Below are 26,007 nucleotides of genomic sequence, written 5' to 3'. Positions count from 1 at the left end.
AATCAGAGCAGCCAGCATCTTCCAAGAACATTAAAATGGACATATTGCCATATGTGGGACAAAAGCCTGGTGAGGAACCTGTTCAGGTGGGTTGGAGGAGCAGCTGACCAGGAACCAGCCGCACGGTACCCACATGGTTCTTTGGGCTGTAAGGGGAGTGGGTGGGATCACTGCTCCCATCGGGTGGAAATAGGTTTTTTCAAGGGACTACAGTAAAAAGTGACACCTGTGCCCTGTGAAGCCTCAGTGAGATGAGTGACTCCTTCGGGATCTGGGGCTTATGCTTTAGGACTAGACTGGGATTTCCTGGACCACATTCTAAGGAGTTTCAGCCATTTCTGAAAGTTAATGCATTTGATTAGCCAGCGTAGACTTCTAAAATTTCTAAGTATGAGAGACACATACTAAAATGAATTGAAGTCCATTCAAGTTTTTACCCATAATCTACTTCCCAAATAGAGGTTAATAAACAAATGTTTAATAAAATGATCACTCAGAACATTCCTGTAGAGGAAAGACCTTCTGGTAACATTAGATCTAGAAGCTGAAAGGAGTTGGGCATGTGGGTGGAGAAGAGTGAAATCAGGAATCTAGATAGTGAAGTAGGTGCTTTCGCCACAGCGCCACAGAAGTTAGGCATTAGGCCGCCTCCCAGCAGGATGAATGTCCTTGGGGGAGGCGCTCGGTCTAGGCAGGTGGCGGGACTGCGGCCTGACCCTCCTGCCCCACGTCCAGGCCTGTCCTGGAAGCTCGTTCCTCTGTGTGCTGTCCTAGCGCATCTCACTCTCCAGCCTCGGGTTCTAACGTCTCGTAGCTGTGTTCTGTCTCTTCTCTCCCCATTCTTCCCTGTTCTTCCCCTCTCACAGGCTGTGCGAAGTTTAACTGTGCGTCTGAGCAGGTGACGTTCAAACCTGGTGGCAGGAGGACCCGATTTCTGAGTACGCCCTGCTTGGCTCTTTGTGTGTAACACCTTTACTCCTTCCTTGTCCTTGTGTTTCTGCCGCTTGGATCTGTTGTTTCACGCAGTCCATGTGCATTTGTCTTGGCTGAACTACTATTACCCTCAGAAGTTTGGGTCTCTGTTAATTATGATAAAAGATGTAGAAATAACAATAGGTTTCTGTAAACATCAAAATAAGTTTCTGGAAGAATTGCCTCTTCCTAGGCCCATGACAGAGGGCACGGGGTCGCTCAGCATAGCGAAATCTGGGCTCACAGTCCTGCTCAGCACTGCCCCCTGCTGTGGCATTAGAAGCCACAGAAAGCATCTTGGCCACTGGTACCGGGGAAAAGTTACACCCTATTTTTCTCTTCTTCTGCAGAGTAGGTTGGAATCTTTTTTTTTTTTCCCCTCAATTAAGCATAACCATCTATCAATTGAGAAGATGCTAGAATCTCTTTATTGGATGTTTTCACCACCACTACCCTGTAACTCCATGAAATCAGAATTTCAGAAAGGGTTTCAGTGTAGTTCTTCTTATAAGGCTTACTAAAGACTGAAGGGCCAGCACCTGCAAGCAAAAATGGGCTTTTTAACAAGAATGCTGGGATTTCTCAGCTTTCTTCCCCTGAACAGGGCACAATAGCAAGTCACCCAACCTCTCCAGCCCATCTCCCCATGTGTGGAATGCAGGTGGTCCTACACAAATCAGATAAGATCACAGGCACAAGACATTATTTCTCTCTGATTAAACCACACCTACCTGGCACGTAGCAGGTAGTCGGTAAACGTATGTTGAAATAAAAATTTTTTAAACAAAAATAAGGCTCAAGTAGAAAACCTTTGTTAGAGTTCAGGTAAAGATCTTCTCTGTTAAGGCCTCAAACTTCTGATGTGGTTACTGAAGTGCTTTTTAAATGCATGTGCTCGGACCATCGTTGTTTCTGAGTATGGTTCAGAGGTCCTTGGGCACTGGTCTAGGGCTGTTTAACAAAGAGGGAGGTGGAAGGCTTACCCAATTTAGTAGGGTTTTTTTTTGCGGTACGCGGGCCTCTCACTGTTGTGGCCTCTCCCGTTGCGGAGCATAGGCTCCGGATGCGCAGGCTCAGCGGCCATGGCTCATGGGCCCAGCCGCTCCGCGGCATGTGGGATCTTCCCGGACCGGGGCACAAACCCGTGTCCCCTGCAAAGGCAGGCGGACTCTCAAGCACTGCGCCACCAGGGAAGCCCCAATTTGGTAGGTTTTTGAGCACTGAGATCAGTAGCTTTTCTGGCAAGGCTAAGCTGGACCAAGAATATTAGCTCCTTGACACTTAAGTAAGCATTTTATTTATATGTCCAGCTAGAAAGAGGAAAAGACATTAACAGTAGGAGACAAGTGTTTTGAAATAAAGTGTGATGTGTCAGGCCTGTGTTATGTAGCCTGAAATGTCTAAGAGGGAAGAAAGAGAACCAAGGCTTTTTTGTGAAGGAAGTGTAGTGTGACAGGTACCACTTCAGATTAAATAATTCAGTAAATTCTCATCACACTCTTAAAGGTAGGTGGTATTACACTGTTGTTCAGGTGAAAGTGATTAGAAGTATTAAATTTTATCACTTCCTTTTGGGTCTTAAAATTAGAGGCCCTACCTCTGTTGAAGGCATGTCAGTGTACATCACGTAAGCCTTGATGAACAAATCACAAGAGGCAGGTTTAAAGCAAATATGGAGGGCCCATGGTTAGGACTCGGTGATTTCACTGCCGTGGCCCCAGGTTCAATCCCTGGTCAGGGAACTAAGATCCCATCCTGGAAGCCGTGCAACGAGGGCAAAAAAAAAAAAAAAAAAGGCAAAAAAGCAAATATGGAAAGAGAACCGGGGCTCACAGGCATGGGGTCTTAACTAGTCTCCGATGCTTTACTCTATGCTTTCAAAATAGATAATGGTTTGGAAGCACGGCTTGGCTTAATGCTTTATTTATGTTCAAAAGTTGCTTGTTTTCCACATATTTTTAAAGATTTTTCTAGGAGGGAAAGGGTTAGTATTGTATGTCTAGGATGTGGAAATAGAGTGTTAGCCAATTTAAATTAAAACTGTAACAATGGTACCATCTGTCAGCCTCCTGTGGTAGAATTGTTAATGCATTTAATTGAGTGCTTTGTTAACAACCCGGCAAGAGAAGCAGGAGCGGGGGACAGGGTCGGTGGAGAGACTGCTTGGGTGTTTGAAATTCAAGCAGTGAGACCCAGAGAGAGACTGGGGTTCATCCCGAACCTTGGTGCAGGGCATCGCTCTTCTAGGTACAAAGACTGGGTGTGGAAACTCACTTCTGCCAGCCGGGAACCAGCAGCCAGGAGGGTCCATCATACAGAGTGGCATCTGTGGCAGGGCTCCCGGGTCCCTCCAGTCCGTCTCCCCTCCTGCTTTCTCTTGCTGGGACTTTGTGTGCTGTTTGGAGATTCTAAATATTTTACACTGATGTTTCCTTATCTTTAACACATTGCTCTCTCTTTGTGCTTCAGGGAAGATGGTGAAAAAAGTCTGTCCTTGCAACCAGCTCTGTAGTAATTATCCTTTCTTTCTGTTACTTCCGGCCCTTGATTGCAAAGCCTGTTGCGCTTGAGGTCTTTGAATCCCGAAGCCTCATGACTCTCGGACTCCCAGCTCCCGTCCGGCTAGTCCTGCACCCTTTTCTGGTGTCGTCTTTAACATGCTCAGTTGCTGCCACTGGCTGTCCTTCCAGATTCAAGGTCGCCTCACAGTGCTTTCATTGATGGCCCCGTGCCCTGGCTCTGTGACAGCTGTGGGTGGAGGCGCCTGCAGATGTGCGTAGGGGCCTCAGGGAGGCCTGGCTCCTTGGGAGAGAGTCCTGTAGTCAAAAACGTGCGCCCGGCGCTGTGCGCCCACGGGGGTTCAGCCGGGACCGTGGCCTGCGAGAGCCTGGGCCCTCACATCGCAGTGGGAGCGGCTGCTGGGCTGCTGAGGGCAGGGACACTCCGTGTAGACAGGAGGCTTCTCGTGAGAGCGAGGACAGTTCAGCAGCCCAGCAGCCACCGAGAGGCCCCTCCAGAAAACTCTGTGCTTGGGAGACTGGGCAGTAAGCTGTGGCTTGTAGGGTTGTTACTAGGATCCGGCGGTGGGGTGGGGGCATGTATTACGGCAGGAGAACGTCAGAAAGTGAACTTCTGGTGGTAGAGGATGCACGACTTTTAGAGCTTTCAGCAGAACTGAAGAAGGTTCAAAGGAGAGTCATATCCTCTCAGGAAGGCAAGCAGCATTCTCAGAAATACCTGCTTTACCAGTGCTCTTCAGCACTCTAGTGCTACAGTGGGCCAGACGCACTCCCCGTTCTCCTGGGCTTTATTAGCCAAGTCAGCTCTTCCTGGGAGTTAATTCCTGGTCAGAAAGGGGATGTGTGTGTTCGTCTGTGTCCTTTAATGGGAAAGCTATTTTCAGAAGCCAGAATGAGAAGGTGAACTGTGAGGCTGACTCTCCCCCGTGGTGTAAACCCCACATTCAGAATCCAGTGTCGTGTAACAAGATGAGGCCATAAAGGGGCCTCAGCATCAGCGGCGACTGGCATGAGACCAGAGGGTGTGGTTCTAGCACGAGCAGTTTGTGGCCGGCAGCGCTCAGCTCCGCAAGCTTCTGAATTTGGCTTTTGACAGCTCTGCTCACTTGTGATTATGTTTTGTTTTCATCGTCTCGCTCACCATCAAGCTCGCGAAGCAGCTGTCATTCAAGGGGGATGGCGGTCCTCATGCATGTGACGTGCTTGCTCTCGGGATCCGCCATTAGCACGACCGCCATCCTCGCTGCCTGCGCTTCCCGCCCCAGCGCTGTCTCACTGCTGCTGTTCGAGGAACGCTGTCTCCTGTGCTTTTCCACTTTGCACCTGGGCCTCCTGTTCCACAGGGAGCTTACTCTTCCCTTTACACGGTGTGTGTGATAGCAGCCCCCGTGGCTCTGGCGGGCACTGAGAGAGTGAGCTGACAACACGTGCAGTCGGCCCGGCTTGTCTTGCCTTGGTGATAAGAAGCACGTGCCCCTCGCACTCTGCAGCTTCACCTCAGAATAGCTGTTCCTCTAGGACACGTGTGCTCGGGTGTGCCATTCCTGGGTGGCAGGGTGCGAACCGGCCTCGAGAGCAGCAGTGGATTACAGGGGGCTTCTACATGGCAGAGTTGCTTCCGGTGTGCTGCTGTGCTCTGGTGCTGCTTGGATCTTGAAAGCAGGAAGATGCATGCATTTAAATATCTAGCCCTGGCAGTAGTTGGGGATCTTAAGTCCTAATGGCTCACAGCCTACCCCAACAGCTTTCATTTATTCTGCAGCAAATGTGAGATCTGGTAAGAAAGTGGGGGGTGACGGGAAAACACAAGACGTGACTTTTCTTTCCCTCTTCCCTAAAACTCGCCTCTTCGAATAATCGCCAGTGTGCCCTCCGGCAGAGCCGAAATCAGGCAGGACACAGACTCCTTTCTTTCTCATCAAACCGTAGAAATAGAGTTCCTTCATCACAGCCCCAAAGCGTCCTCCCCCTCCGCACCCCTGCCTCAGCCGGGCGCGCATGAGAGTGCTTGCTCTTCTGGGGAGTGGGGGCCGTAGAGGCCTTGAAGCAGCGGAACTGAGGTCATCTTTGGGAAGCCACGCCTTCCTGGAGCTGAAAAACTCAGGCACACCGTAGAGAGCCTTCCTCCTGAGCGCTCCTGGTTCTTTACGCAAAGGAAATGGGGAGACGTTGAAGCCTTAACTCTCGCAAGTTTGCGTTTGCAGTTCATGTTTATGGGTCCAGGTGAAAAAGGTTTCCGACCAGAGCACGCTTTCTCTTGTCGCCCCTTTCTGTGAAAGAATGGCTGAAGACCATGATGGTCCCACGTGGTTTGGGAGCCCATCTTTCCTGGGGCTTGTCTTTGCGTTCCTTTAACTCCTCCATGAACCCTGCCGAGTGCTCCAGGGATCCCCTTCTCTTGCCCTGTTCTGCAGCATTCTAGAGCAGCCAGCCTCACTGGCCACACTGCACAGCTCTCCTCTCCCCCAGGTGATGCTGGGCATAGAGGCCCAGCAGCGAGTGTCTGCGCTCCAGGATGCCATGAGAATGGGCAGGAGGAGGTCCCCACCCTCTGTGCCTTTCCTCATCCGGAGTTGCTCAGCCTCGTCTGGAGCTCCTGAAGAGAACCTGTTTCTATTACCCTGTGATGCCAGAGCATTTGGCTACATAAGAACCTTGGAACCTTCCTTTTCTTGCATGGCTTCCCAGTTCACCCTCCCCATTCCATGGTTTGCCATTCATCATCCTCGGAAGTTTTTCCTCTCCCTGAAATTACAACCCAAGCCTCTTTTAATGGTTGTACTCTGTTTCTTCTTCTGACTTTAGGGACCAGCAGCACAAACACCGTTGGGGGAACAGTGAACAGTCAGGCCGCCCAGGCTCAGCCTCCTGCCATGACGTCCAGCAGGAAGGGCACGTTCACAGATGACCTGCACAAGTTGGTGGACAACTGGGCCCGAGACGCCATGAATCTCTCAGGCAGGAGAGGAAGCAAAGGACACATGAGTTACGAGGTCAGTCTGCCCCTTTTGCCATTTTCCGAATTCCATCAGAGTATCAGTGAGCACATGTCTCGCTCATATGAGGGACCTTCTTCAGTAGCTCATGAGTTTTAACACTTTTAAGAAAACAAGACAAAAATCACCCAGGTTCCCTTTTAGTTTTCCTGCCCTGAATCCCGAGCTCTGTATCGGTCAGCTCAGTTTTTTCTTCCCTTTTCCTTTCACACTCTGAACTACACACACACACGACACCACCCACCTCCAGTCAGAACAAGTATTTGATAAATATAAAGAGCCAATAATTATGATGGAAGGTTGTCTGGGTGTTGTTCTCAGTGTCCCCTGCAAGATGAGAGCAGCCCGCTTCTGGAATTCTGTCTCAGTTCCACCCATTTCACACCCACACCAGCTTCACACGGCGTTGTTCTCTCCTCAGGGCCCTGGCATGGCGAGGAAGTTCTCTGCACCTGGTCAGCTGTGCGTGTCCATGACCTCAACCCTGGGTGGCTCTGCCCCCATCTCTGCAGCATCAGCTACCTCTCTAGGCCACTTCCCCAAGCCCATGTGCCCCCCGCAGCAGTACGGTTTCCCAACCCCCCCCTTTGGCACGCAGTGGAGCGGCACGGGCGGCCCAGCAACACAGCCACTTAGCCAGTTCCAACCTGTGGGAACTGCCTCCTTACAGAACTTCAACATCAGCAACTTGCAGAAGTCCATCAGCAACCCTCCAGGTTCCAACCTGAGGACCACTTAGACCTAGAGGCGTTGACGGAGTAGATTGGGGGCAGGAGGTGGAGTGGTGAGGGGCAGGTGGAAGGGGGATGGGAAAGGAGCCTACCTACTAACTACTAGCGCTGCATTTAACTGGTTATTTCTTGCCAGACAGGAATGTGTTTAATACCGCTTAGAGCCCTCAGAGTGGAGAATCTCCCTGTGCTTTCACCGTTTATTGGAGTGGGATGAGAAGGAAAGAAAGAGCAGGTTTCTTGTGTATGCTTTGTTATCTCTCCCCAGCAGTGAGCGCTCGGAAAGAGAATCGTGTTGATCAGAAAGCTTCTAGAGAGCTCAGTGGAAAAGCAAAGCCCATCTGTGTTCTCAAGTAGTGGGGCTCTTAATCTTGGTACCCACCGCAAGTCCCTTATCCCCTCAAGAACATAAACCGCAAGACAAAAAACTAAACTATTGGGCTCTCTCCTACCCTGTCCCCACCCCAGCCAGTCTTTAGAACCCAGTGAAAACAGCAGGGGACGGAGGTTCCAACCCTCTCTTACGATAGGTCATTAGTGCTTTAAGCAGATGCAGCTTTGACTGCAGCATTAGCCATTAGGAAAACAAAAGTAAGTTCCCTGCGGACATGTAACTTTGCCATCAGTTTTGATGTGGAAACACTGTGATATATAAATGTTGTTGGACAACAGTAGTTTTAAAAGTAAGATATGAAAGGTTTAAAAAGTTGAAAAAAGCTAGTTCTGTCCTTTACCTATTGAGACTTTACTTTCTCCTTTGTATTTCCATTGTATTAGATAAATAAATGTGAATGTAAAATTGTATAAATTACTGTACTTGAATACTTCTGTTCTCCCAGTATTGCTTGCTGGATGTTTTAGTGCCTTGGACTTCTATTGCTTCTGCCGTTAACATCAACTTCTCATCAGACCCCAGTCAGCAGAAGGGCGTATGGAAGGAGACCTTGGGTCCATGTGACCCAGCAGTGGATTATGCAATAAGGAAATTGAAGGAGTATTTTTTTTCAAGTCATTCAACAATTTTGTCTAGAGCAGGTGTAAGATGAGCAGGTGAGAAGTTGACAGTAGTGGTTAAAAGCAGAAAACTCTGTTTCAGGACAGGTGAGGAGGGGTGTTGTCACAAAATCGGGCAATTTACAAGATTGAGCGTGGTATGCGATAAGTGATGAAAGAAAAAGAAAGACTACGGGATGGGAGAACAGACTTGTTTTGAAGATAGGTGATGCTTGGCCAGTGGCTGCCATAAGCCTTACTTACCTGAGCTGGGCTTGAGCAGAGGAGACCTGGAAGAAATGGCTGAATATAAAGGGAAGGGCACGGGGTGGGGTTGTGGGGGGGGGGGGCGCTAGTTTTTAAGCTAGGAAATGTGATAGTGAAATGTCACAGATGGAGAAAGTTGTTCTAAGAAAAATCATTTGGATTGCTTCCCTCTTGGTGCAAATGTCCCGTGTATTTCTCAGCTTGGGGTACTGTAGTTTGTGGAAAGTGGACCCACATCTGAATTAAGCATTGTAGGAAAGAATGCTTATTCCTACCCGCTTCCTATATAATGTCCAAATGGTTGCAGGATCATAATCTCTTGCATCACCTTATTTCTAGAATTAACAGCTGATATTCTCACGTTCTCTGTAAACAGATATTCCCCTGAAGTAATAACTGCAACCAACCAGTATTATTTAGTGCTGTGCCTAGTTATAATGGGCACTTCTGTTACTTTCAGAACTTTCAGGAAATACTCTCCTCATTGCCTGAGTTTGGGATCTCTGTTCTCCCAGAAGGTGGGGAAAGCAGCCAGGACTCTTAATTTTGGGGTGCTTCTTGTCTTGACTCTTGAGCTGGGAAACTGACCTATTCCAACCTCTTACCCACCTCAGTGGCACATCCCAGGAATCCCCATGACAGGAAGAGCCTGGATGGCTGTCCTGTCCTCCGGTGGTCATTTTCTTTAAGTTAGCCGAGACCCCAAAGATGCAAATGAGAGCTGAAGGTTGTAGGAAGGTAGAAATGAAAAGGGCAGGCGTTCCAAGCTTTGCTTCGAAACTGTTTACTTACTTTTTCTCTGCTTATAATCCTCGGGAGATGACAAGAGTAAGGACGGAACAAGAAGCGCCAAGGAAGTGGGGAATGGACCCCGGGCAAGGAGGCAGGGCTTTGCAGCAGAGGAAGGAGGAGCTAGAGTGCAGCACGTGACTATTTTGTTTCTTGGGTTTAATCATTTTGAGATCTCTTCACTCACAGGTGGAAAGTAAGAACTGCTTTTATTTACTGTTTTTTTCCCCTCCTGTGGATGAAATAACTGAAGCCTAGAGGAATGAACCTAGTGCTACTGAACTGTTTAAATTATTTTTGTGTTAATAGTACACTTTGAGTATCTTTTTCCACATTAAAAAAATTCTTTCTGAATTATAAGTGTTTTCCTTACATTATTTAACAATGTACACTGTTTAAAAAAACAGACTAAATTCAAACCTTGGGGGTTCTCGGCAGCCCGTCAACCCGTGCGTTTGGGATAAACCCCGGGGGACACGCTTTCTGTTTCCGTTTGTTACCTTTGTAGATGAAACCATTCAAATAAACCAAACTTGCTTTTCTTGAGCTGTGGGGTTTCATTTTCAGCGCATGTCTTTTTCGTGATCTCATTAGCTCTGATTTGACTTGTGTGCAATTTATAACTGGATTCCTATCTCCAGGACCTTTTTTTTTAACAGCAGTTCTGACCTGAACTAAGATGCTGCAGACAGGCAAGATATATTTTCTGAAGACCATGGTAAGGATATGAAAATCAGAAGATGAACCTACGCCCAAAGCTGTGCAGCTCAGGTGAGGTGGCGGGAGGTCAGGGAAAGCCCCGTGCTCCTCTTCCAGAGGCGCGGCGGTGGCCTAGGGGCACAGCTTCCCGGATGGGCCTGTGCTCCAACAAACTCAAGACTGGGTACAAGGCCCAACCCAAAATGCCCTTAAAAAGTAAAACTGCACACTCATTAGTTGGGGGAAAGGATTATGAACATCTAAACACTAAAAGAATTTGTTAAGGTGGGTGATAATCGCACATCCGAAATAGCTAAACAGCTGCTTATGTCACGCAGATTTTTGTGGTTTTCCAGTACGTATAAACGTTGTTTACACTATAGCCTGTTACGTCTGCAATAGCATTATATCTAAAACAATATATACCTTTTTTTTAAGAATATATTTTAAAAAAATATTTATTTACTTGGCTGCACCAGGTCTTAGTGGTGGCATGCGGGATCTAGTTCCCTGACCAGGGATCGAACCCGGGACCCCTGCCTTGGGAGTGTGGAGTCTTAGCCACTGGACCACCAGGGAAGTCAGTCCCTAAAACAATATATACTTTAAAATGCTGTTGGGAAAACGCTCAACACAGGATTGCCAAAAAACTTCAATTTGTTTGTTTAAAAAAAAAATCTGCAAAGTGCAATAAAAAGAGGTATGCCTGTTATTTTGTTACAAAGTAGGATTTTATTTTGCTTTCTTAAAATGCCTTTTCTTTGGTCTTAGATTATTTCCTTATTAGGAAAAAATGGAGGTAGTTTCATGATGCGCCTATAAGTGACAGATGGTTGTAGATGAGTGGCAGCGAAAGGGGTCAGAGGTCACACAGTGACATACCGCAGGCCGCTGTCGAGGTTGGTGCGTGGGGAAAGTGGCCACTGAGATTCCTAGAATTTCTGCCTTTATTACCATGAAAGCTTAGGAGTAAATAGTGAAGAGCCAAAGAAAAGGTGTGTGTTTGTTTAATCTCCGCAGGGCTTCCCAATCTGCCCAGCTTGATCTGCGTCAGGTCCCAATAGTGAAATCCTCTGGCGAAGTTGAGCATGAAGCAAGGTAAATCCCCGGAGGTAAAGCTCATTCCCTAGGAATCATGAGTCATTTCATGACCAACAAGCAGTTTTTGAAAGTCCCTTTGTGACAGAATCCAGTGAGGTGAACGGAGCCTTGGTCAAGATGAATCCAATTTCCTTTTCTTCGTGTCCTGGTTCTTCCTATATGAATCATCGTCTCCTATGGAAGAGAAAATTGTTCACATACAGCTGCCATGATGTAAAAATAAGGAATAAACTGACAGCTAAAAACTTTTGAATCGTATTAGTTACTGTCCTACTTTAAACTAAAGGCCAAGAATGAAAATTGTTATGAGGGGGACAGGTCGCTCTGTTAACACTAGACCAAGCTGCAGGAGGGATCATGACAGGCCTGCTTTTAAGAGGAATGCAGCCATGCTTCAGTGTCCCACTTCTATCAGCTAGAAAGAGCTGCACCTCAGGTCAGGACTCCAAGGAAGACTTGCGACTCTTAATCCAGTTACACTCCATTTTCTTAGACTGCTACTGGTCTGGCATGAGTCCCCTCCAACTTCTTAAAATGGAATGTCATTCTTTCTTTAAGATTCATAGAATTATATATACCCAGGTTCTCCCTTCCATTTCTGCTCCTAAAACACTTTGCTACCTGTTATGTGTTGGTTAAGGTTGTAAGTTTGAAGGTGCCAGGGTCCAGATTTTGCCTGTGGATTCTGGTGGCAAAGGCTCTGTGGGGTCCTGTTCCAGGTCTCCATCTCGTTCTGCAGGACGGAGGTGGCAGGGGCCTGTGGCGGTTCTGGTTTAGACAAGGGCTTGACCACACTGTCCCCTGCATCTAGAGCCATGTCCCACATTTCAAGACTGTCTGCAAGGACAGAGGTCACAAGCAAATGCAGCATCAACAAACGAGGTGCTGGAAAAATAACAGGTCGTGAGAAATGCTGTATCATGAATGCTCTATACGATGGCGTTTGGAATTTCTCTTTCCCTGACCCATGAAAGTACACCAAAGCCTCTCGCAGGTCCGGACAGTAGAGGAGCTGCATATGTGCTATCAGCACTTTCTACAAAACCAATGGAAAATGAAGATACCTTATGCCTCTTTTGAAATATATTTGTGAGGACGGAAAGTATGCAGCACAGTAACTTACAGACACTTGATAGGTATTTACTGATTAGGACTGAAGCCATTCCTTTAGCCCTCCTGACCTGGAAGCACGTCTGTCTGGGTGAGCGGCTCTGAAGCAGCAGTTCCGGCAGGTGGCACCGGTGGCAGCGCTGCTGCAGAGAAAGGACAAAACCACGTAACCAGGCTGGGCTGCGGGCAGCCTTGGAAGTGCGTGCAAAGCTGCCTGGGGTTACACTCGTCGGCGCGGCGGGCAGAACTCGGGACCTTGCATCCTGGTCCTACCTACAGATCTATATAAAATAGGACTGACGATACTATATTCTTTCTTCTCATCAAACTGCGAAAAAAACGCTGAGAAGTTTGTTTCTCCTTTAGCAGAAACGGAAGAGTTATTGTAAGCCGTTTTGTCCAGTTTTTACTATTTGAAGCTATAACCCTTGTTCAAACAAAATCTTAAGCAGAAATGAATATGTAAAACCAAGATGATGACTGTGTGATTTGGGGTGGGGGAGGTCCTGGAGATGACTCCTCCTCCACCCCTGACCCCCAGAGCTTCCTCAATGGTTTGGAAGCTGAAGACCTAGAATAATAATTCTTATTAAGAACATCCCCAGCACAGTAAGTTTTTTGGGTTTTTTTCCCCTACATTAACCTCAGCCTGCCAGTACTGCTGAGGGGAATTATAAAGAACTAAACATGAAGCAAGTCCTCGGAACCTTCTTTGTAATTTTTAGGGAGAAGCTGGGCAAAAATCCACTTGGTCTTTCTTTGTTTCTAGTCTCTGAGAAAGACTCCAAGAAAATCTGTATCTACTACTCCCACTGAAGCTGGACTCTGAAATAAAAAGTTCAGGGATAAAGAATTGCCAAAAACCCATTCTCTTCAAACCCAACTTTGCTTTATGTTCAGAGACAGCTCAGGGGCTTCCCTGGTGGCGCAGTGGTTAAGAATCCACCTGCCAGTGGAAGGGACATAGGTTCAAGTCCGGTCCAGGAAGATCCCACGTGCCACAGAGCAACAATGCCTGTGCACCACAACTACTGAGCATGCGCTCTAGAGCCCGCGAGCCATAACTACTGAGCCCACATGCCACAACTACAGCCCACGTGCCACAACGACTGAAGCCCGTGCTCTGCAACAAGAGAAGCCACTGCAATGAGCCCGCACACCGCAACGAAGAGTAGCCCCCACTCACCACAACTAGAGAAAGCCCCCGTGCACAGCAACAAAGACCCAACACAGCCAAAAGTTAAAAAAATAAGTAAATAATTAAAAAAAATAAAAGCTCAGAAAGGCTTTCTCGTGTACACGTGGCCAAAGTAACTGAGGCGAAAAGAAGCTCTGTCCCCTGAGACAAATAGTTCCAGGTCATGTCAGGGCCCGTCTCCTTCACCCAAAAGACCAGTGTCTTCCTTCAGTCATGGGGAATGGCGAGGCAGGACGTGACGGTTTGAGCCCGTGGCCGCCTCTGTGCTGTGTGTGGACCCGACCTGCTGCAGAGTGGGGAGAGCAGTCACCCCCAGAGCCCATGCTCCGTCCTCTCACCAGGACCCTGCTTCTCGGCAGGTGGGCCAGACGGGGGTTCCTGCTGCTGTTTCTCCATCTGCTCCCGGAACCGCTGCTGCAGCTGTCTTTGCCGGAGCTTCCGCTGGTACGTGGCATCGCTCTCTGTGGCAGCGGAGGTCGGGCTTCTGCATCAGGAGAGCAACAGGGAGGTGAGTTCCTGAGTTAACTGGTGAGCAGCAACACACAGTTCCCAAGGGAGCACACGGGCCAGCCAGTGTGCTGGCTCTGAAGTGAAGGCAGGAGTGGGAGGCAGGGGGAGACACCTGGGAAGGAGCAGGGGCGGGGAGGGCACGCAGCCCGCACCCGGAGCCGCTGTCCTCATCCCCTGCATCACAACGTGGTGGCTTGGTCTGCAAGGAGACGTCACCTCCTGTGGTCTGGGGGGTCCCAGAGTCGGGTTCCGTCGGCAGCTGCTGTATCTGGCTTGTTCCACACATGGTTCAAAGTCTTGTCTCTTTGCTTTAGTTAAATCCACTTCAAGAGGCAGCTAATGAGGGGAAAAAGGGGAGAAAACTTCTTCCAACTGCTCTTCCCCTTCCTCAAGGATCTAGATACCTGAAAAATGGCATTTCACGATCCTCTATCCATCATTCCTTCTAGGTCCTAAGAAGCTGGGACAAGGGGTCCATAAGTTCAAGTCATTTTAATTATATGAGGAATAAAACAATTTCATTTTCCACCTATGCCATTATGTATTAATGAAGTTTTGATAAGGAATCATACTTCAGTTTTTATTGAGGGCAAGTGCTCTGTAAAATCTAATTTGAATCTTTTCTTGGCAACCAGATCTGATGCTGTCTACTTTTTTTTTAATGGAAATGATCACACATCATCACACTACAGAAACCCAGAGATTTTTCACTTGGGAGAACTTCTCTCTCAATAATATGATGCTGATAGAATAAAGGAGTGATTGAGATGACTACATTTTGGATAAAGATAACATGAAAATGAAAATTATACTGTGAGATTTCGTACTGACATTGAGAAGTAAGTAAGTTAAACAGGGCTTCCCTGGTGGCGCAGTGGTTGAGAATCCACCTGCCAATGCAGGGGCACGGCTTCGAGCCCTGGTCCGGGAAGATCCCACATGCTGCAGAACAACTAAGCCCGTGCGCCACAACTACTGAGCCTGCACTCTAGAGCCTGTGAGCCACAACTACTGAGCCCGCATGCCATGACTACTGAAGCCCATGAGCCTAGAGCCCATGCTCTGCAACAAGAGAAGCCACTGCAATGAGAAGCCCACGCAGCGCAACAAAGAGTAGCTCCCGCTCGCTGCAACTAGAGACAGCCCGTGCGCAGCAACGAAGACCCAACACAGCCAAAAATAAATAAATTTATTAAAACAAAAACAAAAGAACTGGACAGTCACATGCAAAAGAATTAAACTGGATCACTTACACCATACACAAAAATTAACACTGGATTAAAGACCTGAAACCGTAAAACTCCTGGAAGAAAATATGGGCAATAAGCTCCTTGACGTTGGTCTTGATGGTAATTTTTTTGTATTTGACACCAAAGAGCGAAAACAACAAAAGCAAAAATAAACAAGTGGGACTATATCAAACTAAAAAGCTTCTGACAGCAAAGGAAACAATTAACAAAGTGAAAAGGCAACCTACTAAATGGGAGAAAAAGTTTACAAATGATGTAACTGCTAAAGCATTAACAGTCAAAACGTATAAAGAACTCACACAACTCAAAAGCAAAACCAAAACAAAACAAAACAATCCAATGAAAAAATGGGCAGAAGATCTGCATAGATATGCTTTCAAAGAAGACCTACAGATGCCCAACAGGTACATAAAAAGGTACTCAACATCACTCACCATCAGGGAAATGAAAATCAAAACCACAATAAGATAGCACCTCACATCTGTCAGAATGGCTATTATCAAAAAGACAAGAGACAACAAGTGCTGGTGAGAATGTGGAGAAAAGGGAACCCTTGTGCACTGCTGGTGGGACTGTAAACTGGCATAGCCACTATGGGAAAAACTATGGAAAACAGTTTCCTGAATAAATTAGAAACTAGAAATAATAATAATTATAATAATAAATTAGAAAATAGAACTATCATATGATGCAGCAATTTCACTTCTGGGTATTTATCCAAAAAAAAGAAAAACAGTAACCCAGAAAGATATGCTCCCCCATTTTCACTGCAGCATTATTTATAACAGCCAAGACATGGAAGCAACCTAAATGCCCACCGATAAAGAATGTAGTATATATATCTACAACGGAACATTATTCAGGCATAGAGAAGAAAATTTTGCCACTTGCAATAACATGGATGGATCCTGAGGACAGTGTGCTAAGTGAAATAATTCAGAGAGAAAAATAAATACCATATGATCTCACTTATATGTGGAATCTAAACAGACAGACAAAAACTGAGCTCATAGATGAAGAGAACAGGGGTTGCCAGGGGTCGGGGGTGGACAAAATGGGTGAAGGGAGTCAAAAGGTACAAACGTCCTGTTATAAAATAAATAAGCTCTGGGGATGTAATATACAGCATGGTGACTATAGTCAGTAACACTGTATTGTATATTTGAATGTTGCTAAAAGAATAGATCTTAACAGTTCTCATCAAAAAAAAACTGCATCTACGTGTGGTGATGGATGTTAACTACACTTATTGTGGTGATCATCTTGCAATATATAAAAATACTGAATCATTATGTTGTACAACTGAAACTAATATACAGGCATACCTCAAAGATACTGCAGGTTTGGTTCCAGACCTCCACAATAAAGCAAATATAGAAATAAAGCAAGTCGCACAATTTTTTTGGTTTCTTAGTGCGTATAACAGTTGTGTTTACACTATACTGTAGTATGTTAAGTGCGCAACAGCATTATGTCAAAAAAAAGCAATGTACGTACCTTAATCAAAAAATAATTTATTGCTAAAAAATGCCAACCATCACCTGACAATGCAGCTGCCACAAACCTTCAATTTGTAAAAAATGCAATTATCTGTGAAGTGCAATAAAATGAAGCACTATAAAACAAGGTATGCCTGTAATGTTGTATGTCAATTATATCTCAGTTAAAAAAAAAAAGTCAAAGACAGAGAAATCTTGAAGACAGCAAGAGAAGAGCAAATCATCACATACTGGAGTGCCTGCCTAAGATTATCAGATTTCTCAGCAGAACTCTTACAGGCCAAAATGGAGTGGGATGATATATTCAAAGTCCTGAAAGAAAAAACGTAGCCAAGAATAGTGTATCCAGCAAAAGTATCCTTCAAAAATGGAGAAACTAAGATTTTCTTCAAATAAACAAAAGCAGAGCGAGTTCATTACCACGAGACTTGCTCTACAACAAATGCTAAAGGGAATCCTTCAAACTGAAACAAAAGGATGCCGGGCAGCAACATGAAAATAAAAAGTTCTCCAGTAAAGGTAAATACACGGACAAAAACAGTAACCTGTATCATCATAATTTTGGTACATGGAATTTAAATGAAGAAAAACATTAAAATTGTATAATGAATACAGATATTAAATGTAAAAACCATTAAAACTTTTATAACAATCTATGTTAATAGACATACAATAATATGAAGATGTAATCTGTAACATCAATAACATAAAGTGGTGTTGTAAAGGACTAGAGTTTTTGTATGCAATTCAAGTTATCAGTTTAATATAGAATAACTTTAAAATGTTTCATATAATTGCAATGGTAACCACAAAGAAAATATCTATAGGATATACACAAAAGTAAACAAGAAGGGAATCAAATCATGTTACTACCAAAAGAATCAACACAACACAAAGGACAGCAGTAAGAGAGGAAAGAAGGGACAAATAAAAAAGCTAAGCTACAGGACATACAGAAAATGATTAACAAAATAATACTAAGCCCTTCCCTATCAATAATAAATGTAAATGGATCAAACTCCCCAACCAAAGCCATAGATTGGCTGGATGGATTCAAAAAACAAGATACAACTACATACTTCCTACATTAGACTCACTTCAGATCTAAAGACATAACACAGGCTGAAGGTGAAAGGATAGAAAGATATACTCCATGTAAATGGTAACCAAAAGGGAGCAGGGGAGGCTATACTAATATAAGAAAAAATAGACTTTAAGTCAAAAACTGTTACGAGACAAAAGAGGACATTCTATAATAATAAAAGGGTCAATTAACTGTGAAGCTATAACAATTACAAATACTTATATACCAAACATCAGAGCTCCTAAATATGTAAAGCAAACTTTGACAGATTTGAAAGGAGAAATACACAGCAAGACAGTAATAGCAGAAGACTTCAGTACCCTACTTTCAGTAATGGATAGAACCAAACAGAAGGTCAATAAGGAAACAGAAGATTTGAACACTACAGACCATATGGACCTAAGACATATAGAGAATATTCCACCCAACAACAGCAGAATATACATTCTCCTCAGTACAAATGGAACATTCTCCAGGAGAGACCACATGTTAGGCTACAAAACAAGTCTTAAATTGAAGATGACAGAAATTATACAAAAAAAATCTCTGCTGATCACAATGGAATGAAACTGGAAATCAATGGCAGAAGGAAAAATGAAAGATTCACAAACGTGGAAATTAGTACTTTCTTAAGACAACCAATGGGTCAAATAAATCACAAGGGAAATTAGAAAATATCTTGAGACAAATGAAAATGTTGAAAACACAGCACACCAAAACTTACATATGCAGCAAAAGCAGTACTAACAGGGAAGTTTCTAGCTGACACAAGCTAGGAGAAGATAGGAAATAAAGCTTAGGGCAGGGCTTCCCTGGTGGCACAGTGGTTGAGAGTCCGCCTGCTGATGCAGGGGACATGGGTTCACACCCCGGTCCAAGAAGATGCCACATGCCGCGGAGCGGCTGGGCCCGTGAGCCATGGTTGCTGAGCCTGCACGTCTGGAGCCTGTGCCCCGCAACAGGAGAGGCCACAACAGTGAGAGGCCCACGTACCGGGAAAAAAAAAAAAAATTATGAGAATACTATGAACAACTGTACACCAACAAATCAGATAGCCTAGAAGAAATGGATACATTCCTAAAACACACAACCTACCAAGACTGAATCATGAAGAAACAGAAATAGACCAGTAACTAGTAGAAGAGTGTATTAGTAAACAAAAACCTAACAACAACAACAACAACAAAAAAGCCCAGGACTAAATGGCTTCACTGGAAAATTCTATCAAACATTTAAAGAATTAACACCAACCGTCAAACCCTTCCAAAAAACTGAAAAGGAGGGAACACTTCCAAGTTCATTCTAAGAGGCCAGCATTATTCTGATACCAAAGCCAGGCAAAAACACTATAAGAGGAGGGTGGAAAAAAAGACACTACAAGAAAACTATAGACCAATATCCCTGATGCATATTGATGCAAAAATCCTCAATGAAATACCGGCTCACCAAATTTAACAGCACATTAAAAGTATTATACACCATGACCAAGAGAGGTTTATTCTTGAAATGCAAAGATGATTCGACATATACAAATCAATCAATGTGATCCATGAACAAAACCACCTGTTCATCTAAACTGATGCAAAAAAAAAAAAGTCTGACAAGATTCAATAATTTTTTCATGATAAAAACATTCAACAAATTAGGAATAGAAGGAAACAACCTCAACATAATAAAGGCCATATATGAAAAGCCTACAGTTAACATCATACTCAATGGTGAAGACTGAAAGCTTTTCCTGGAAGATCAGGAATAAGGCAAGGATGCCCACTCTCACTACTTCTTAACATATTGGAAGTCCTAGCCAGAGCAATTAAGCAAGGAAAAGAAATAAAAGGAATCCAAATTGGAAAGGAAGAAGTAAAATTATCTCTGGTTGCAGATTACTTGATCTTCTATGTAGAAAACCCTAAAGACTCAACAAAAAAAACTGTCAGAATTAATAAACAAATTCAGCAAAGTTTCAGGATACAAAATCCACATAAATAACAGTTGTGTCTCTACACACTAATAATGAACAATCAAAAAGTTGAGACAACAATTCCATTTACAATAGCATCAGAAAGAATAAAATACTTAGGAATAAACCTAACCAAGGTGAAAGACGTGTACACTGAAAACTATGAAACACTGCTGAAAGAAATTAAAGAAGGCACAAATAGATGGAAAGACTTCCCATGTTCATGAACTGGAAGACTTAATATTGTTAAGATATGCATACTACCAAAGTGATGTACAGATTCAGTGTAATCTCTATCAAAATTCCAATGACATTTTTTGCATAAATAAAAAAATTCACCTTAAAATTTATAAAGAATCTCAAGGGACCTCAAATAGCAAAAATAATTTTGAAAAAAAAAAATAGGAGGATCTCCTGATTTCCAAACATATTACAAAGCTTCAATAATCAAAACAGTATGATACTGCCATAAAGACAGGTGCATAGGTCAATGTAATAATACAGAAAGCCCAGAGATGAATCCTCATGTATGGCCAAATGATCTTCAGCAAGTGTGCCAAGACTACACAATGGGGAAAGGAGTCTCTTCAACAAATGATGTTGGAAAAACTGAATATCCACATGCAAAAGAATGAAGTTAGACCTGTATCTTACATCATATACAAAAATAAATTCAAGATAGATTAAATACCTAAATATAAGACCCAAAACTATAAAACTCAAAGAAGAAAACACAGGGGAAAAACTTCATGACATTGAATTTGGCCGTGATTTCTTGGATGTGACACCAAAGTACAGGCAACAAAAAAAGCAAAAATATACAAATGGAGCTGTATCAAACTTAAAAGGCAAGCTATGGAATGGGAAAAAACTTTGCAATCATATCTCTGATAAGGAGTTAATAGCCAGAATATATAAAGAACTCCTACAGCTTGACAACAAATAAATCAAATAGCCCAATTAAAAAATGGGCAAAGAACCTGAGTAGACATTTCTCCAAAGATGATACACAAATGGGCAATAAGCACATGAAAAGATGTTCAACATCACTAATCATCAGAAAAATTCAAATCACACCCATTAGGATGGCTACTATCAAAAAAACAGAAAATATGGGCTTCCCTGGTGGCGCAGTGGTTGAGAGTCCGCCTGCTGATGCAGGGGACGCAGGTTCGTGCCCCGGTCCGGGAAGATCCCACATGCTGCGGAGCAGCTAGGCCCGTGAGCCATGGCCGCTGAGCCTGCGCATCTGGAGCCTGTGCTCCGCAACGGGAGAGGCCATCAGTGAGAGGCCTGCGTGCCGCAAAAAAAAAAAACCAAAAAACAGAAAATAACACATGTTGGCAAGGATGTGGAGAAATCAGAACCCTTGTGCACTGTTAGCTGAGCTGCAAAATAGTGCAGCCATCATAGAAAACAGTATGGAAGTTCCTCAAAAAAACACCATAAGATCCAGCAACCCGACTGCTGGATATATATCCAAAATAATGATAACAGAGTCCTCAAGAGGTATCTGCACATCCATGGTCGTTACAGCAGTATTCACAATAGCCAGGAGATGGAAGCAACCCAAATATCCACTGATGGATGAAGGGATAGAGAAAACGTGATATATACATACAATGGAATATTACTCAGCCTTAGAAAGGAAGGAAATTCTGACACATGCTAAAACAGATGAACCTTGAGGACATTATCCTAAGTAACACAGTCACAGAAAGACATAAATTGTATGACTGCACTTATATGAGGTATTTAAAATAGTCAAATTAATAGAAACAGAAAGTAGAATGGTGGTTGCTACGGGCTGAAGGAAGGCGTAAAAGGAGAGTTGTTTTATGGGTACAGAGGTTTCCATGTTGTAAGTTCTGGAGATGTGTTTCACTATTGAACTGTACGCTTAAAAATGGTTAAAATGGGGCTTCCCTGGTGGCGCAGTGGTTGAGAGTCTGCCTGCCGAAGCAGGGGACACGGGTTCGTGCCCCGGTCCGGGAAGAGCCCACATGCCGTGGAGCGGCTGGGCCTGTGAGCCATGGCCGCTGAGCCTGCACGTCCGGAGCCTGTGCTCCGCAACAGGAGAGGCAACAACAGTGAGAGGCCCGCGTACCACAAAAAAAAAAAAAAAAAAGGTTAAAATGGTAAATTTCATGTTATGTGTTTTTTACCACAATGTTTTAAAAACAGAAAAAAGTACAATATCCCTCATAAATATAGATGCAGAAATCCTTAACAAAATATTAGCAAACTGAGTCCAATTATATGTAAAAAGGATTTAGAAAAAGGACAGAAATGGAGTTTTTTTGTTTTTTTTGTTTTTTTGCAGGACGCGGGCTTCTCACTGTTGTGGCCTCTCGCGTTGCGGAGCACAGGCTCCGGACGCGCAAGCTCAGCGGCCATGGCTCACGGGCCCCGCTCCGCGGCATGTGGGATCTTCCCGGACCGGGACACAAACCTGTGTCCCCTGTATCGGCAGGCAGACTCTCAACCACTGCACCACCAGGGAAGCCCCAAGAAATGGAGTTTTGACAGCTGCCAATTGACACACACCTCTATTACGGGCAGCACAAGAAAAAGAACCCCTCAAGTACCAGAGAGGGAAGGCTGCCCAGGGTGGCGGCACTGCAGGGACCCAAAGAACCACAGGTGAAGCAGCCACACTCCACCAGGCAACAGGAATGCTCCAGAGCCTGACTGGCCCAGGCATGCTAAACTCCAGACCCCATTCTCCGAAGGCAAACGCGCAGATCACATGACACGCAACTACAGAAACAAGGGAGATCTAAACCTTAAAGACACCCGAGCTAAGGAAGAGCAGGAAGGTTGAACGCGTGAGGCTCTGAGTGTTTGTAAGAAATGGCAGTGCTGCAAGGGATCTGTGCTCCTTCTGTCTCACAGACCACTGCCAAGCACGGTTCTCTCTACATAAGAGACAAGTAACACAAATGCTCCAGGCTTCAATTTCCTCATTGGTACATTAAGGTAATTGGTTCCTGCTGGCTCTTATGTTCAAAGATGTCTGAAATACATTCCAGACCCTTTAAATAGCCAAGTCTTCACTTTTTCTCTCTCCATCACCAAATACTCACTCATGACACAAAAGCATCATCAGTTGCACCTTTACTGCGATGCATTCCACCCCCCACTTGTAACATACCTGGTGTGGGAGCTTGTTTAGCGACCTCAGGTAGTCTTTGTCCAGAATACAATTCCCAAGTGCATTCCCGAAACTTCTACGGGTAAGAAAAGAGGGGAACGGGGTTGAGAACGTTATATGTGAGTATCAGAGAACAGAGCTACAGCCTTTGTACAAGCTGCTTCTCAACACAGCAGAGGAGATGGACTCTGATAAGCATTCAGAAATGTTCATTACGCATCTGCATTAGGCGCTGAGAATACAGCAGTGAGCACAGCAGCCACAAACCCGCCCGCAGGAGGGGCAGTGGGCACAGAAAGCCTGAGCAAGCGCTCACAGAATCGCACCAGCTATACCTCCCAACGCAGAACACGAATTCCACAGCAAAGAATGTTTCCCAAGGACTGCTCCAACTCCCCAGTAATGGTGAGCATGCGCACTTTAGGGGCAAGACCTCCATGACCAAAGTTCTTTACTTGGGACATCTGGATTCCCCCACGGGTCATGGTATTGCAAATCTTTAGTGCATGTTTTACATGTATTTTTCTGGTAATTCAATTCTCAAAGGCATCTATGACCCCCAAAAAGGTTAAAAACCCTGCTCTATGAAACTAAGTTAACTATGTTACATATACATAATGAAGAACTGTGTAGGTGTATTAAAGAGAATGAGGAAACAATGTATGTGCTGTGTGGACAGGTCTCCAAGACACACTGCTGATGAGAGGGGTGGGGAAGGCAAGGTCAAGTACAGAACAGAGAACACAGGATTCTACTACTTATTCCCCAAAAAGTGGGCCCTCAGCATAAAGCAGCACTGGGGAAAGACAGAAGAGAGCAGGAAAACAGGCTGCACAGGGTCAAGGGTGGGAGGAAGACTTATGTTATTTCGACTTCTGAACCACGTGGGTGTTATAACCCAGAGCTGAGAAGAACAGGATCTGCCTACCTCAGTGCTCGCTTCAGCCCATCGGTCACTGCCTCCTTCCTTGCCTTCTCCAAAGACAAGGCTTTGGACTTGAGGCCCTCGCTAACACCATAGCCCACGTCCTCGTGATACGAACCATCCTGTGGACAGAAAAGGAGTTCAGGGTCCAACGTGAGGAGCTGCAGCCCCGTCCCTGGCTGCAGAGCTCTCCTCTTCCTCAAGCATCAGTGTTCAGACTGGTTGGACAGAGCCCAGGGCCTGGAACACAGGCGGAGTTGCCAGAGTCCATTTCCAGGGCTACTTCCTGGACCGGATCTGCCTAGAGATGTGCCTGTGCTCCAAGTGCAAGACAATTCTCCTTCCTCTTCACATAACTAGGCACACACCTGACCCGCCCCACATCTTACTAAGACACATCACCCACACTATGAAAACCTCTGGGGCACCAAACCAAAAATTTGAAATATTATATTTAACAGATTCTAATGACTGGATAGCAAATCCTCTCACAAGTCAGGTGGTACCTGTTTCTCGGCTTCTACCAAAAGTAAAGGTGGGCCTGATCAAGCTGTTAGCTGACAGAGAGCTGACTATAATGTTTGATGATAGCATTGTGATTTCTGATATATAACTCACAAGTAGTCAAAGAAATGAATGACACTGTAACGAAACTCGTTCATTCTCAGTTTGTTTATGTGAATAAGGTTTTCGGTAGTATTTATAAAAATAAGTCAGAATAGAATTAATGCTAAATGTTTAGTCTAGGAATAAGTAATATTAACTGTGGATATACAAACTAACTGAATAGAAAAAAACAGCTCATCCATCTTATCAAGAAATGCATTTTCCATAAAATTTTATTAAATATAAATATTTTGATGTAGTTACGTTGTCTCTTCAACATAAACACAACTGACTAAATTGTGTATTAACAGCACCTGTAATATCAATAGTAACTCAATCCAGAAGAAATTTCTCAATAGTTAGAGCCTTAAGATCACTGGAAATTTATCCCCTAAAATTTTTACACACACAAGTATAATAAGGTTATCATTAATAAAAGATTTTCAATCATATAGCAGGATAAAAGCCAGAGGGGAAATGGAATGGAAATACGTGTTCAAGAAGAAACAACGTAAGATATCTGATGACCGAAGAATAACTTGCTCAAAAAAAAGAAAAACAGGGACTGCCCTGGTGGTCCAGTGGTTAAGGCTCCATGCTCCCAATGCAGGGGGCCCAAGTTCAGTCCCTGGTTGGGGAACTAGATCCTGCATGCCACAGCTAAAGACCCTGCACACCACAACTAAGACCCAGTGCAACCAAATAAATAAATAAATATTTTAAAAAAAGAAAGAAAAAGAAAAATAGCTTGCGCATGTACTTTTTTTAAATGGATGACAGCATTTAATCCTCTATGGTATTTAGAATACATTGGTACGTGTTAAAAAGATGTAACAGATTTATTTTAGAATGTAAAATTTTACAATATGCCAAAAAATACACCCTTACAACTGTTTATATATATGGTGAAAACTGAGTCAACTTAAAAACGTGCAAGAGAACAGAGTTCCTCAAAATTCTCTTAGGGGCACATGAGGGAGGATGTCTGAACAACCCCACCCCCTCTCTGGGCCCCGAGGCCTCCGTACCTGCTCACTCTCCCACCTGCCCCGTGCCTGCAGGCAGCATGTCCCCTCCATCACCCTCACCTTCAGCTGGACTCTCACAAACGCACAGACGCCCACGTAGAACTTGCCATTGTTAAGGTCAACAAAATCTAGGAGTGGGAAAGAGAACCAGCTGAAGAGGATACTGATCGCTGTGCCTCACCTGTATTCCTCCTGCTGGCGACTGAGCACGCCTTCCCTAGGTCCTTGCCTACAAAACACTCCTGCCAGAAGTCAGCCAATGCCGAGGAAGGGAAACGAAGAAGCAGGCACTGCCAGGAAGCATACTCACCCACGTTCTGCTGTGTGATAGAGTGTGCCCAGCCATTGTAGCCAAACATCTCATTGGCCAGATTAATTACCCTGTGACCCTCGATGTAACACACCTGGAAAAAAAATTTAAAGAAGAAAAAAAAGCTTGTTAAAATTCCTTGCCATACTTAAATGTGGATCAAAATTTACTTAATCTGGGCTTCCCTGGTGGCGCAGTGGTTGAGAGTCTGCCTGCCGATGCAGGGGACGCGGGTTCGTGCCCCGGTCTGGGAAGATCCCACATGCCGCGGAGCGGCTGGGCCCGTGAGCCTTGGCCGCTGAGTCT

General features: G+C 44.7%; 2 protein-coding genes and 1 long non-coding RNA gene across 30 annotated transcripts in view; 2 read left to right on the top strand and 1 right to left on the bottom strand.

Moving 5' to 3' along the window:
• On the top strand, window positions 1–5,751 carry LOC125960534 (uncharacterized). The gene is made up of 3 exons (XR_007470294.1): window positions 1–959; window positions 3,442–3,483; window positions 5,356–5,751. It is a non-coding gene; the product is annotated as an uncharacterized LOC125960534 (long non-coding RNA).
• Window positions 1–9,621, top strand: part of WNK1 (WNK lysine deficient protein kinase 1) — a 136,295-nt gene extending 126,674 nt beyond the window's left edge. For all 16 annotated transcript variants that reach the window (XM_049694784.1, XM_049694783.1, XM_033404144.2 and 13 more), the window contains 2 exons: window positions 6,297–6,484; window positions 6,909–9,621. In XM_049694784.1, the coding sequence (XP_049550741.1) occupies window positions 6,297–6,484; window positions 6,909–7,226 (506 nt within the window). In that variant the 3' untranslated portion in view covers window positions 7,227–9,621. The remainder of the gene's footprint in view (window positions 1–6,296; window positions 6,485–6,908) is intronic.
• A 1,054-nt stretch (window positions 9,622–10,675) lies between these two features.
• Window positions 10,676–26,007, bottom strand: part of RAD52 (RAD52 homolog, DNA repair protein) — a 58,967-nt gene continuing 43,635 nt past the window's right edge. For 7 of the 13 annotated variants that reach the window (XM_033404169.2, XM_049694846.1, XM_033404167.2 and 4 more), the window contains 9 exons: window positions 25,702–25,795; window positions 25,392–25,519; window positions 23,761–23,879; window positions 22,833–22,908; window positions 13,998–14,221; window positions 13,714–13,859; window positions 12,249–12,320; window positions 11,689–11,952; window positions 10,676–11,241 (listed from right to left, as the gene is read on the bottom strand). In XM_033404169.2, the coding sequence (XP_033260060.1) occupies window positions 11,180–11,241; window positions 11,689–11,952; window positions 12,249–12,320; window positions 13,714–13,859; window positions 13,998–14,221; window positions 22,833–22,908; window positions 23,761–23,879; window positions 25,392–25,519; window positions 25,702–25,795 (1,185 nt within the window). In that variant the 3' untranslated portion in view covers window positions 10,676–11,179. The remainder of the gene's footprint in view (window positions 11,242–11,688; window positions 11,953–12,248; window positions 12,321–13,713; window positions 13,860–13,997; window positions 14,222–22,832; window positions 22,909–23,760; window positions 23,880–25,391; window positions 25,520–25,701; window positions 25,796–26,007) is intronic. The other 6 variants (XM_033404170.2, XM_033404172.2, XM_033404171.2 and 3 more) reach the window with 6 other exon arrangements.

The sequence above is a fragment of the Orcinus orca genome, chromosome 11 (assembly GCF_937001465.1).
Source record: "Orcinus orca chromosome 11, mOrcOrc1.1, whole genome shotgun sequence".
Lineage (NCBI taxonomy): Eukaryota > Metazoa > Chordata > Mammalia > Artiodactyla > Delphinidae > Orcinus > Orcinus orca.
Note: the sequence above shows the minus strand (reverse complement) of the source record. Positions and strands in the feature narration are given on the sequence as shown.